The sequence below is a fragment of the Musca vetustissima genome, unplaced genomic scaffold, assembly GCF_032173495.1.
Source record: "Musca vetustissima isolate MV318-11 ecotype Yass unplaced genomic scaffold, APGP_CSIRO_Mvet_v1 utg3953, whole genome shotgun sequence".
NCBI lineage: Eukaryota > Metazoa > Arthropoda > Insecta > Diptera > Muscidae > Musca > Musca vetustissima.
Window position 1 is genome coordinate 405610 of NW_026882891.1, and position 12433 is coordinate 418042.

The 12433-nt window shown below is 34.0% G+C and overlaps 1 protein-coding gene across 1 annotated transcript; it reads left to right on the forward strand.

The window, feature by feature from the left end:
- Positions 1 to 10593: 10593 nt before the first annotated feature.
- Positions 10594 to 12024, forward strand: LOC133329593 (putative uncharacterized protein DDB_G0292292; the record flags this gene model as incomplete). Its single annotated transcript, XM_061538064.1, has 2 exons — positions 10594 to 11050; positions 11883 to 12024. Coding segments are annotated over exons 1-2 (599 nt in total), but the record flags the coding sequence as incomplete, so codon positions are not given.
- Between the last annotated feature and the right edge of the window lie 409 nt (positions 12025 to 12433).

The window sequence follows — 12433 nt, forward strand, 5'->3', positions numbered from 1 at the left end:
TACGCTTGTACGTACAGCACGTATTCAGTGGTAAAAATATCCAAAATTTTAATATTGGTTATATTTCTATAATCTATAAACATTGCATTGATGGTTCCCGTAGAAGAGGAAGGCCACGAATCAGATGAAAAACAACATATTGGAACGTTATCTTTCAAATTGGAGGAGACGAGACAAGGACAAGACCGAGACGCTTGGAAATCTTTTTTAAGCTCGGCTTATGGAACAACCGTTCTGTAACAAGCCAGCTAAACAAGTAATAAACATTGTCCTTTACAATTTATCAAATGAGACTAATTACGCCATGATATTGGAATTTTCTTTAAATATCAAAATAACACTCCCTTTGGAAAGCCCTTTATTTTAGAATTCTTTGTTGACATTAACGATATAAATATGAAACGGTAAATATTGTCAACATTTACGATATATCAATTCGATTCAACAATCGTTTCGTAAATATTTAACAGTTTTACGTTATTAGTAAGGTGAATTTTTAATTCATCAAGGTGAGTACGACTAAGCCACTCATTTCATGGCCTTTGTGTCAAAGTAAAACTAGAAGCCTACAAAATGGGGACAGGAATTTCTAAAAATCGAATCTGAGTAACTTGATATATATTTTGTGTATGTAAAAGGTGAAGATTTTATGCGATCAAATATATAATGGGTCGATTATGGAGAGCAACCAAACTCCAGTTGCGATTTCTACAGGTAACGCCACTGAAATAAAACTTAAAAAAAAATTAATTTTGAATTTTGATTTAATTCGAGCCTACACTAATTCAAGAATGCCCTTATAAACATGTGCAAATCTCAACTATTTTTGAAGATATAGCCGATTTATTGTGTTAGCATCAAGTGATATGTGAGTGTATTGCAATTGTATGAACAAGGATAAAGCCAATCGGTGAAGATTTTCCTTATTTTTTAACTTAGTTTGTTATCAGAAATAGACGATTTTCCAAAAAAAAAAAAAAAAAAAATTGTTTTAAAGTTCCGCCATTTTGTTGATTGTTGAGCGAGAGCCAGACATGTACACTTTCTAACACCATTGAAATTTTCGGATTCCGATGTTCCAGTGAGGAGTTATCATGCCCGCCATCAAAAATAAGGACTTTTTAATCACCAAAAACAACAACAAAACAACGACAATAATCGACCCATAAAAAATCTATTTTCCTGGCAACATTTTTAGATCTATCAATTGAATGATGTTTGTACCCCCGGATTTTGAACTTTTGAGTAAACAGAACTTTAAACAAGTTTGGGGATATAAAAGAAACGATGATATGGAAAAACTATTTCGCCTTTTTATCAAAAGAGTACCTGAAAACACTCCGAACTATTTGCTTTATATTGAAACAGGTTGGAATACTCTGTATGTTACTTCAATAAAATTGCATTTCAGTTATGTTAATAAAATATTACGCCTTAACCCCCTAAGACTACCACGAATTTTAGTCGAAGAAATTTTACGCCGCGATATAAGTTGGGCCAAAGACTGGTCCAACCTTTGTTTATCACTAAACTACTCTCCTCTAGCGAACAATGTCCCTATGTGTCTCTTCTGGAAAGAAATACTGTCTACATTGGTCGCGAAAGAACGTCAAACTTTCTACACAGAAGCCTCATTTTCTCAACATCACGATCTATATGCCCATCTGCAATATGATCAAATATCAAGCCTAACAGATAAACTATCTGCGCGAGCGGCTTGCTTAGTCATAAAAGCTAGAGGTGGTCTACTGAAATTAAACGCTAGCTGTTTTAGAAATACTGATACCATTTGCTCAATGTGCAACTTGAACGTAGAGAAAACACTTTTCACTTTATTGGCATTTTTCCGATATACAATCAATACAGAATGGCATATTTTGGAAAAGTTTGTCTTACTTTAAGTCAGGTGTGTATGATATTAAATCGCGAATCGCTGTATAAGTATTTAGAAATTTGTATAAAATAAATATAAGTAACTAGCATATGGCCGCAACTTCGTTAGCGAATGTGGAAAATATTTAAACATATATTACCAATTTTCATGATTCAAGCTCTAAAGGTTCGCCCAAATCCAAATTTAGTTCCATTAAGCACACATTATTTCCATAATTATCCAACACAACCATCCAACAAAACTTCCTGCATACACCGACCTACACCCTCACTATGATTCCAAATCCAAGTTTCAGGATTTATACCCTATCGGCTCATAGACAATTCAAATTGTACCAAATTTAGGACACAGTAGTACGAATTTCCAACACTTCCTACATACCCTAATCCTACACCACCACAGTGATCCTAAATCCAAGTTTCAAGATTCCAACTCTATCGGCTCAACTACAATTCTAATTGTACCAAATTTAGTACACAGTATTACGAATTTCCAACACTTTCTACATACCCTAATCCTACACCACCACAGTGGTCCTAAATCCAAGTTTCAGGATTCCAACTCTATCGGTTCACCCACAATTCAAACCCCATCCTTCGCCCTCACAGTTATCCTAAATCCAAGTTTCAGTATTCCAACTAAATTTCGGGATTTCCAACTCTATCGCTTCATCAATTGTACCAAATTTGGTACACATTAGTACAAATTTCTGAAGCTTCCTACCTGACTCCAAATTTCATGATTCTAGCTCTATTGATTCACCTAAAATTCAAAATGTACCAAATTTAGTACTATTATGTACCCATAGGTAATAACGTCTTAAACTGAATCCTGACCCCAATCCTCATTGTTCCCACTCTATCGGTGACCCTAATCCAAATTGTACCAATTATAGTACGATTTAGTACTTTTCGAACACATAAGTAAACAATTTCCAAAACTACGTACATATCCCAATCCCACACTCCGACGGTAATGTTAATTCCGAATTTAAGGATTCCAGCTTGATTTGTAGCTCCAAAATAAATATTACCAAATACAGTACCATATAGTACTTTTCGTACACATGAGTACACGCTTTCGAAACCATCTCCCTAAATAGACCCTACATTTCAACCCTAATTCGGATTCCAAATTTTAAGTTTTCAGCTTTATCCATTGGATATTCGAACTATAAGTATGCCGAAAGCACTAAAATGTACTAAATTTTGTACAATGTCGTAGCATGTGACATTGAACAAAATTTAGTAAATTTTAGTGCTTTCGGCATACTTATAGTTCGAATATCCAAAAAAATGGATCGGATGGTTTATACAAAGGTGTTTAATACGCTACGATATATATATATATACATATATATATATATATATATATATATATACGCAGACTAACGAATTGTATGCGATTCTTTATGTCAGTATGTTTTGAAGAGCTGGATTGGGAATTGTTACTGTGAAACACAAATGAAAAAATTTTCTTTTTGACAATAGATACCCTAACTTGTATAAATGTACCATGATAGGACGTACAGTGAGTCACATTATAAAAGTTTTAATTATAAAAATGGTAAGTGCTTGTTAATTAATGAATACAATTTTATTCCTTTTCATATGTGAACATGAAAATCCTAACTTAAAACTAATGAAATAAAATGCCAATATTTATATAAATACAATATAACAAAATAATTATTGTTGAAGAAAAGCAATTGCAACCTCACAGTGAATAGTATCCACTGGTATTATTAGAATTAGTATTAACTTAGAAGGGGTTAGAAGTCAATCTTCTTATGGAATATCAAATATTGCATCAGAATGTTGTTTAACACTTTACACAGGAGTTTGCTTATTTAGATAGCCATCATGAGAATTTGAGACCATGTCAAGAGAAAATTAGTTCTTCCATGCTGAACTATGAAAATATCAACGGAAAATGACGGAAATACTCAATACTACTCGTTCTGCTGTCCAAAAAATTATATTGAGGCACAAAACCGAGAATCGAATTTGAAGAGATAAAAAAATATTCAGTATAATATGTGGAAAAGAAATATAATCCAGAAAAAATTCGAATAATTTTGCGTAAGTATGGCTATCATGATAGAGTTGCACTGAGAAAGCCATTTATAAACCCCAAAAACTGGAAAATCCGATTGGAGTTCGTTTAGGAACACGAAAAAAGTATTTTTGCATTATGCAAATGTGTTTTTTCTGATGAAACAAATTTAACTTTTTTGGGTCGGATGGGTCGAGTAAGGTATGGCGCAAGGCGAATAAACCCTTAGCACATAATTCCGACCGTAAAGCACGGAGGATACTTTGTAATGGTATGGGCTTGTATGACCGCTGTTGGAGTAGGAAAGGAAATATGAATAAGATTTATTATTTAAACATTCTAAAAGATAATTTGAAATAGATAATGACCCCAAACACGAAAATGAATGTTTTATAACTGTCTAAAAGTGACTCCAAAACCTCCTAAAAAACATTTATCTTGGAAAAGTATCCAAGTATTCAATTGTTTTCGTTTAACAATCATTATCTTTTTGTATTGAATTCACATAAATATTGTTTATTTTATTGCATTGATATTGAGTGAAGTTGTTCATGTTCATATAAAAAAGAATAATATTGAATTCATTGATTATCATGCACTTATGGCTTAAAAAAACAAGTGGATTGTATGGCATCCGAATTCTTTACTTTCGAAGTTCATTATTTTGGAAATTCTTTCAGTTTCATGAATTTCTTTAAAGCATTGATTTATATCTTCCGGAAAATTCATTCCATAACATGTGTAATCTTTTTACCAGACTTTAAAATAGGCGATGTAGTCGACTGGGCTTAATTAAATTTAGTTATATTGGGTACAACTGTTTTGATGGTCATCTTTATAAGCTACACAATGCGATTGCTGGTCCAGCTAGTATTTTTGTATTTTACTACAAAACCAGAAACAAGTTTTTTTCCAAAATCACTAATTTCATCTCTACGAAATTAATTTCAGTAACAGCCTTCAGAGCCATCTATAGAAATATCCCCACACTTAAAAATCTACCAACAATAAAATATTTTTCTTAACAATGTGGCAACTTTTACTCGCATATTCCATTTTGTTTTCCAGTTTCGTTCATTGTACTCTCTTTCTCTGTGACCTCTCTCATTTTTCTATAATCAAACATCGATAACAACTGTGACTTCTCTCCATACTTTCGATTAATCGATTAGTCCACTCGATTTACTTATCCCTGCTCTCATTCAGAGTTTGAAGTCGTGTCGTGCCGGTCGGGATGTCGGATAAATTTGTCGTATTTTTACGAGATTTTTTTGTTTACTTTTTTACACAACAACAACACCAACAACAAATAAAGCTGTTGCTGTGGTGACATTCAACAAATCAAACAAAAAAAATTATACACAAATAAATCAAGAAATTGAAAAAATATCCGTATTGCGATAACAACAATAGCAACAACAACACAAAAAGCAACTACAACAGCAACACTTAACTACCGGGAAATGTAGATAGATGTGTTTTTGGTGTGGTTTAGAAAATAAAACAAAAAGAAAAACAAGTCCCTCTCAACGTATCGTTGTCGTCGTGTGCAAAAACAAAAAAGTGAAAAGCGGGACAAAGTAATTGTGAATTTATTAAAAAACACAACAAATCACAGCTTATGGTGAAATATACCGTGTACAATAAATAACAACTACATAATACAACAATCATCTAACCGCCGTCGCCGCACAGTGAATTGGATAAAAGTGTCCCAAGTTAATTTCGTAGTGAATTGTAGAAGTGTTGTTCCGTTCAAGTGGAAAATTATCTGTAAATGATTCCAATGTCAATCATTTGAAAATTGCAAACAAAACGAAATTGTGAAAGCAACAGTGTTTTATAAGGGAGCTACCCCACCCCGAGTAAAATATTTGCAAAAGAAAATCTTTGTGTTACCGCCTTTGGATTATACATACCCATAGCCATCATCATCGTCATCATATCCTCAACATCTCTGCCGTCGTTCTATTGTGATATCTCTCTACACATTTTTTGGGATACATATCAAAGAAATGTATGTATGCAAGTGTGTGTGTGCGTGTGTTTATGTGTTAAAATGCCACAAAAAATCAGAATGATGTAAAAATAACAACAACAAAAATTGCAAAAATTATCACCAACAATAGCAGCAGGGCAGGGCAGAGCATCGACCAACAGCAGCAACACCAGCAGAGCAACAGTGTTCACAAAAACATTCCTTTGCAAAATGCCAACAACAACGACAATAGTAACAAAGACAACTACAACAACAACACCACCACTAATATGAGCGAGCTTGCAATTCAAGTTTAGCTGAAATGATGAACAAAAAAAAACAGATTCTTAAAGTTGCGCTTTTTGTTTGCCTTTATTTTGCTTCAATGGCGGTGGTTGTTGTTACTGCTGGTGCTGTTGTTGTTGTGGTTGTTTAAGGAAAGAAGAAGCAAAGCAAATCCAGTTTTTATATTTTTCAAGTTTCCGATTTCTCTTTTTTCGCTGGTTTGTTTTGCCTCGAAATGTGCGTATCATCAACGGTCGGTCCGTCCGTCCGTCTGTCTGTGCAATGTTGTCGCTTTTTTCTTCTTCTGAGACACCTTCCTCATCAAGAAGAAGAAGAAGAAGAACGAACCAAACATTCTGTTGCTTATCAACATATCCATCTGCCAAAACAATAACAACAACAACAACAACAGAAACTAACTACCATTACCACCCAAACCCGAATTCCATGCAAATCATCGAAAATGTCACACCAATTGGTTGATGAGGGAAGAGAGGAAGATGAGAGAGAGAGAGAGACAAATTGAATTGAGATTTGACTAAAATATCTGCAAGGGAATAGTGAACCTTAATCGGTATTTTATACGGATGGAATTTCGCAAAAGGAAGTGATGAAATTCCTTGATATTGTTAAGGGAAGTTAATGCAATGGACAATAATAGCTGCAGTAATTAAAGGAATTGTTGAAACTTAAATCGAAATTAATGCAAAAGGATGAAAATAAGTACATCACAGAAAAATATGTAATTGTCTTCAATCCAAGTCTAATTAAGGCTGAGCGATTCATTTCTATAGATGAAAGCTTTTGACTTATTAGAAATAAAATAAATATTGAACAATGAAATGCCTACCTTAGGGGCCAATTTTGTAAAATAAATTACCGGTTAATAGGACTAGTAAAAATGTCGTTATATTGGATCGGACAGAAATTTTGAAATATGACGTGATCTTTGTATGCACTAAGGTGATGGAATGAACCTCTCTGTCATTACCTCTAAAAATGTGTTATCTTCGTGACTATTAAAAGTTCCTTCGAAGTGGCTGTTATTTGGTAGTCCAAAAATTTGGAGAATAAAGACTTCCCCAGAGAAAATCTATATTAATAAAATACTTGAAGAATCATCAACGTCAAGACGAAACGGCTGAAGCCGTGGATGAGGCTCAGTCTTGGTCCGAAAGTGTCAGATAAGTCTAAGTTTTTGGAAATTCATACTAGAACGGCGCGAAAGTGAGTTAGAACTCTTAAATTTGGAATTAGGACCACTGATGGATTTTAGGATATATCTACTAAAGGGATTTTTTTTTACTATAAGTAACCAAAATGTACTAAATTTTGTACACTTTCGTAACATCTGAACGGATAGGGCAATAAACTTTAAATTTGGAATGCGAATCAAGTAGGGTCGATATAAGGAGGTGGTTTTGGAAGTGTATGCGAAAAGTATTAAAAATTACTAAATTTGGTACAATTTGAATTCGGAGCATCACAGTGTAGAATAGTGATGCTAGTAGGTTTAAAAAATCGTACTTTTTTATACGAAACGGTACTAAATTTGGTACAATTTTGATTATGAACCGATAGCTCTGAAATCCAGAAACATGGAGTTAGGATGGAGTTGGTGTAGGATTGGGGTATAGGTGAACCAACAGAGCTGGAATCCTGAAATTTGAAATTTAGATAACTTTTGGAGTGTAGAATTGAGGTATATATATAGTTTTGAAATTCGTACTTTTTTGTACGCAATGGCACTAAATTTGTTATTGGTATTTGTTTGCTTATGCGTATTAAATGGTACTGAATTTGATAAAATTTGGATTTAGGTAAAACTTGAAGCTTACATGTAGAAGCTTAGGTGACAGAGCTTAAATTCTAAAATTAGGATTTAAAATTGAGGTATGTCGGAAGTTTTGGAAATTCGTACTGATGATTATTAAAGTAGGTAGCTATGGACATTATATTAATGTGTACTAAATGTTACAAAATTTGGATTTGGGTTAACCTATATTTGAAATTTGGTACAATGGAGAAAGGGCCAATGGCAAAGGTGGGACAATTTTGAAAATTTTCTGCGAAGATATTTTTTACCACGAAACAGGAATGCCAAACTGTAGTCATTTATGTAGGTTGATGAGTGTACGGCCATCAAAATGTCCAAAAAGCTATCAACCTTCCAAGAACAGGAGTGCCATACTATAGCCCTCTCGATTGGAAAATAACGTTAGAGCCTTCAAAATATCAATCTATAACAACTATACATTAGCTTGGCCCGATATATCCCAATTCTAATCATCCCCGGAGTAATACTGGGGGCCAAGCAAAATCACAATTTCTGGAAATTATTCGAATAGCATATTGCAGGCGTGTCTGATGGTCAAAAACCATTAAAAAACCAGCAAAAGACAAAAAATTATTAAAAACAAAAAAAGATTTAACCATTTTTAATCCTTTAGTCTTTTTTGGGCTACAGGGTGGCAATGCATGTGCAACATTTTGAAGCCTTGTCTAAAGATTCCGATCTCTGTTGTGTTTTCAATATACGTTTAGAGTTAAATCGATTGGAGGTGTTGTACCTTCCAGCTTATAGTAGAATATAACAAATCGTAGGATCAACTGCAATGCAATTTAAAATAAGTCCAAATAAAATTTGGCAACTCCAATCGATAATCGCAAAAAAGAATTTACGATAAACTCTCATCTATTCCCCTTTTATCAAATTGGTTGCAAACGAACATGTTGTTGGTGGAACACAAACCAACAATAATAACAATGGTAACGAAAGAGCGAACAAAATAAACAAACAAAAATCCACCACGACTACAACAACAAACCTGCCAGCAAAGAGGCAGCACCACATGCCAGGCAGCTAGGCAGTGAGTGAGTGGATGGAGTGTTAAGCTCGAATCCAAGCCAGATTCAAACTTCAACTCCAGTCTTTGCAAACAAACGGTTCGATACGATCGCAAAGAGGGAACACTACGGAATATACGGACAATCACACAATTAAATAAAAAATACATCAAAGCAAGTGGAACACAGAGAAAAAAGAAACTAGAAAAATTCCATTACAATTGAAAACAAATTGATTGATGGAAGAAAATTGAAATTGTATTGTTTTTATTGAAAATATTTGAAAACATCTGAAAAAATAATTCAACAAAATGTGAAGGAGAAAACGGGAAAAAGTGTGAAAAGTGAGCCGCTATTGTTAACAATAAAATAATTTTTGCAATTTTTGTGATCTCGAATTTATTGCTTTGCATTCGTGTTCTTCATTCGTCTGCCGTTATGTGCTAATTTTTTACTTATGTGTTTTTTCCTTTTTTATTTCCATTTCTTTTCAGTTCATTTTTTGTTTATAATTTTTTTCCTCAAAAAAATTATTTTCAATTCCAATCCAATGAAAGTTTTCGAAAATTTGGCGAAAGAATACAGAAATGATTAATTTTATTTTTGTTGTTTTAATTTCGTTGTGACATCGATCGCCGCCGCCGTCGACGTCGTTGCCGCGAGTGAGTGTCTGCTGTGAAATTGAAATTTTAAACGAAAGACGAATACGAAACAGCTACAAAAGAGAAACAGCAAAAACAAGTTACAAGTTGTTGGTTAGTACGAAGTACGAGTGCGCAAACGATGTTGGCCTAAGTGTGCAGCTGTGTGGCCACATTACAAGAGTCGCGAGTGAGTGTGTGTGTGTGTGCGAGTGAGAATCAACGAGCGAAAAATATTTGAAAAGAGAAAACCTAAAAAAACAACGAAATATTTATAAAAAATAACAACAACAACAACATAAAATAACTACCTTTAGGTGCAATGGAATTCCATGTGAAACATATTGCCAAAAACAACAACAACAACTACAAAAACGAAAACACCATCATCATCCACTCAAGCAATAACCTAAAGAAGGACTAAAACAAAGAAAACACGATCACAACAACAACAACACCACCAACAAAACACAGTGCCAAACAAAAGAAAATTTTTCAAAACAAATTTCCTTCCAAATCAATCAAAAAAGAAAAGAAAAAAAGAACCAATCCATCCATCCAACCAAACAAACAACCGCGATCCAGCAGCGATAATCCAGCAAACAAAATGACCATAATGCCAGTTTAAGAAGTTTGAGATCTTTTGATTTGAATTTATTTTTACTTTTTGGTTTTGTTTTTATCGCTTCTTTCTTTGATTTTGTGATTTTTTATGCCATACAACAGCAACAAGTGTTTTCTATGAAAATTTACGAAACAAATTTCTCTTGCCGTTCTTTTGTGTTATTCTCCAATTCAAAATAATTCTCTTCTATTTTTCTGCTTCTTCACAACAACAACGACAACAATCCGTCCGTTTTGGTTTTGAATAAAAAAAATCCAAATAAAAAATTATGAAGAATAATCAATCGAAAACAGTTAATAACAATAATAATATTAACAACAATAACAATAACTTGCATTATATACACATCAACACTAACAACAACAACAATAACGCCGGCTACAAACTATCCAAATCCGCCTCGTCGCCCAATCATCTCATTGCCCCGCCATCTAAGAAAGGTTTAAAATCCAAATCTAAATCTCATCGCTTAGTTGGTCGCTCGTCCAGCAACGGCAATTACAACAACAACAACAATAATAATAGCAAAAATCACGGCGGAAAAATGGGCGGGGGCACCAAAGATGCCCGTCGCGGCTTAGAACCCCTGGAGTTCGAAGAATGCATTGTCGATAGTCCAGAATTCCGCGATAATCTAAATCGTCATGAAAAGGAGTTGGATCACACTAGTCAACAGATCAAGCGGATCATCAAGGAGGTCAAGGATCTAATGAGTGCTGCAAAAGGTAAGTGAGATTGGATTAATATAAATTAGATTTCATTAAAAAAAAATAGGCAATTAAAATTATTTTTGGAAATAATTTGAAAAATTGTCAGACCTGAGAACATTCGAAACCATTTATGAATGGAAACCCAGAATACTATGTATATGTAATACTATTTGTATGGATATGTGAACCTAGTGATCAACCGCTTAGAGTGATATTTGATACTTAACTTAAATTTCGTAATGGTCGGGTCATAATTTTGAATTCTGGTCGCTCTAAACAAAAAATAAATTTCGACAAGTCAGATAATGCATATATCATTTGGAGCTGGAAATACCGCTTAAGCTAGACTCATATGGAGAGGTCTCCTACTTATCTACTTCTTTTTGAAAATTAGACTACTAAAACCTAAATTCGATATGCACCGACCTATGATTTTATTCCGATCGTGGATAAATATTATTTATGGTTGTAATGAACAAGATTTCCAATTGAATATATTTTTCGAAGTGTCCAGTGTCTTCAAAATGTTTATACCATCCACATCGAAATATTCACCGAAGACCCCATAAACTATATATTTTCCTAATAAAAAGATTCCGTCTATTGCAATCACAATAGACCTCGCAAGATTTGTGGTAAACTTTTGGAACTTTGTACACACACAATGTCACTACTCCTATATTAGGATATACCGGTTTAATTCGGAAATTATCTGGTATTTTTTCAACCGAAGGTGTTGCAATTCCCCATTTTTTAATATTTTAAAGTTGTTTGTTATCCCACCAAAGTGTATGTAATTTGGAATTCCGGTGAATAAAAAATTCTTCTCAGAAAATATTTATTATAGGTCCAGGATTCTACAAGTATCCCGAAGAAGTCTTGGTTATGGCCTCGCTTTCGACAAGTACCCATCTTTCGATATTCCTAGCAGAGGTGGATATGAAATTGTTTAAATGTCGATTGATGTCCGTTGACATGGATGTTTTAAGGTTTGTACCTGAAGTCCTTACGGATGTGTCTAGGTAAAAAAATAACATGTCAAGGTTCAGGTGAATTGCACTGTAACATGACAGCTGAAAATGTCTAGTCATCTGATAATATGTTCAGATAGTTAGGTGCGCTTCGTAGCATGTGGCATATTTGGAGACAGAGCCGCTTATGACATTGTATTTCGTTATCGCTGTCGCCGTTCCATTGCTCTTATTTTTAGGACTTAATTTCAGTTGGGGTTTGTGTGTTTGCTGTGTTATATGAAGTGAAGAAGATTGTCGATTAAGCATTGCGGATTTAGCAGGTTGTATGTCGATAGATTCTAGCAACATTACATTAATTTGTGTTTGTTCCTACTGTAATTCATACCTTAACCTTCGAAGGTAACGGCGATATTGCTCTAGGCAG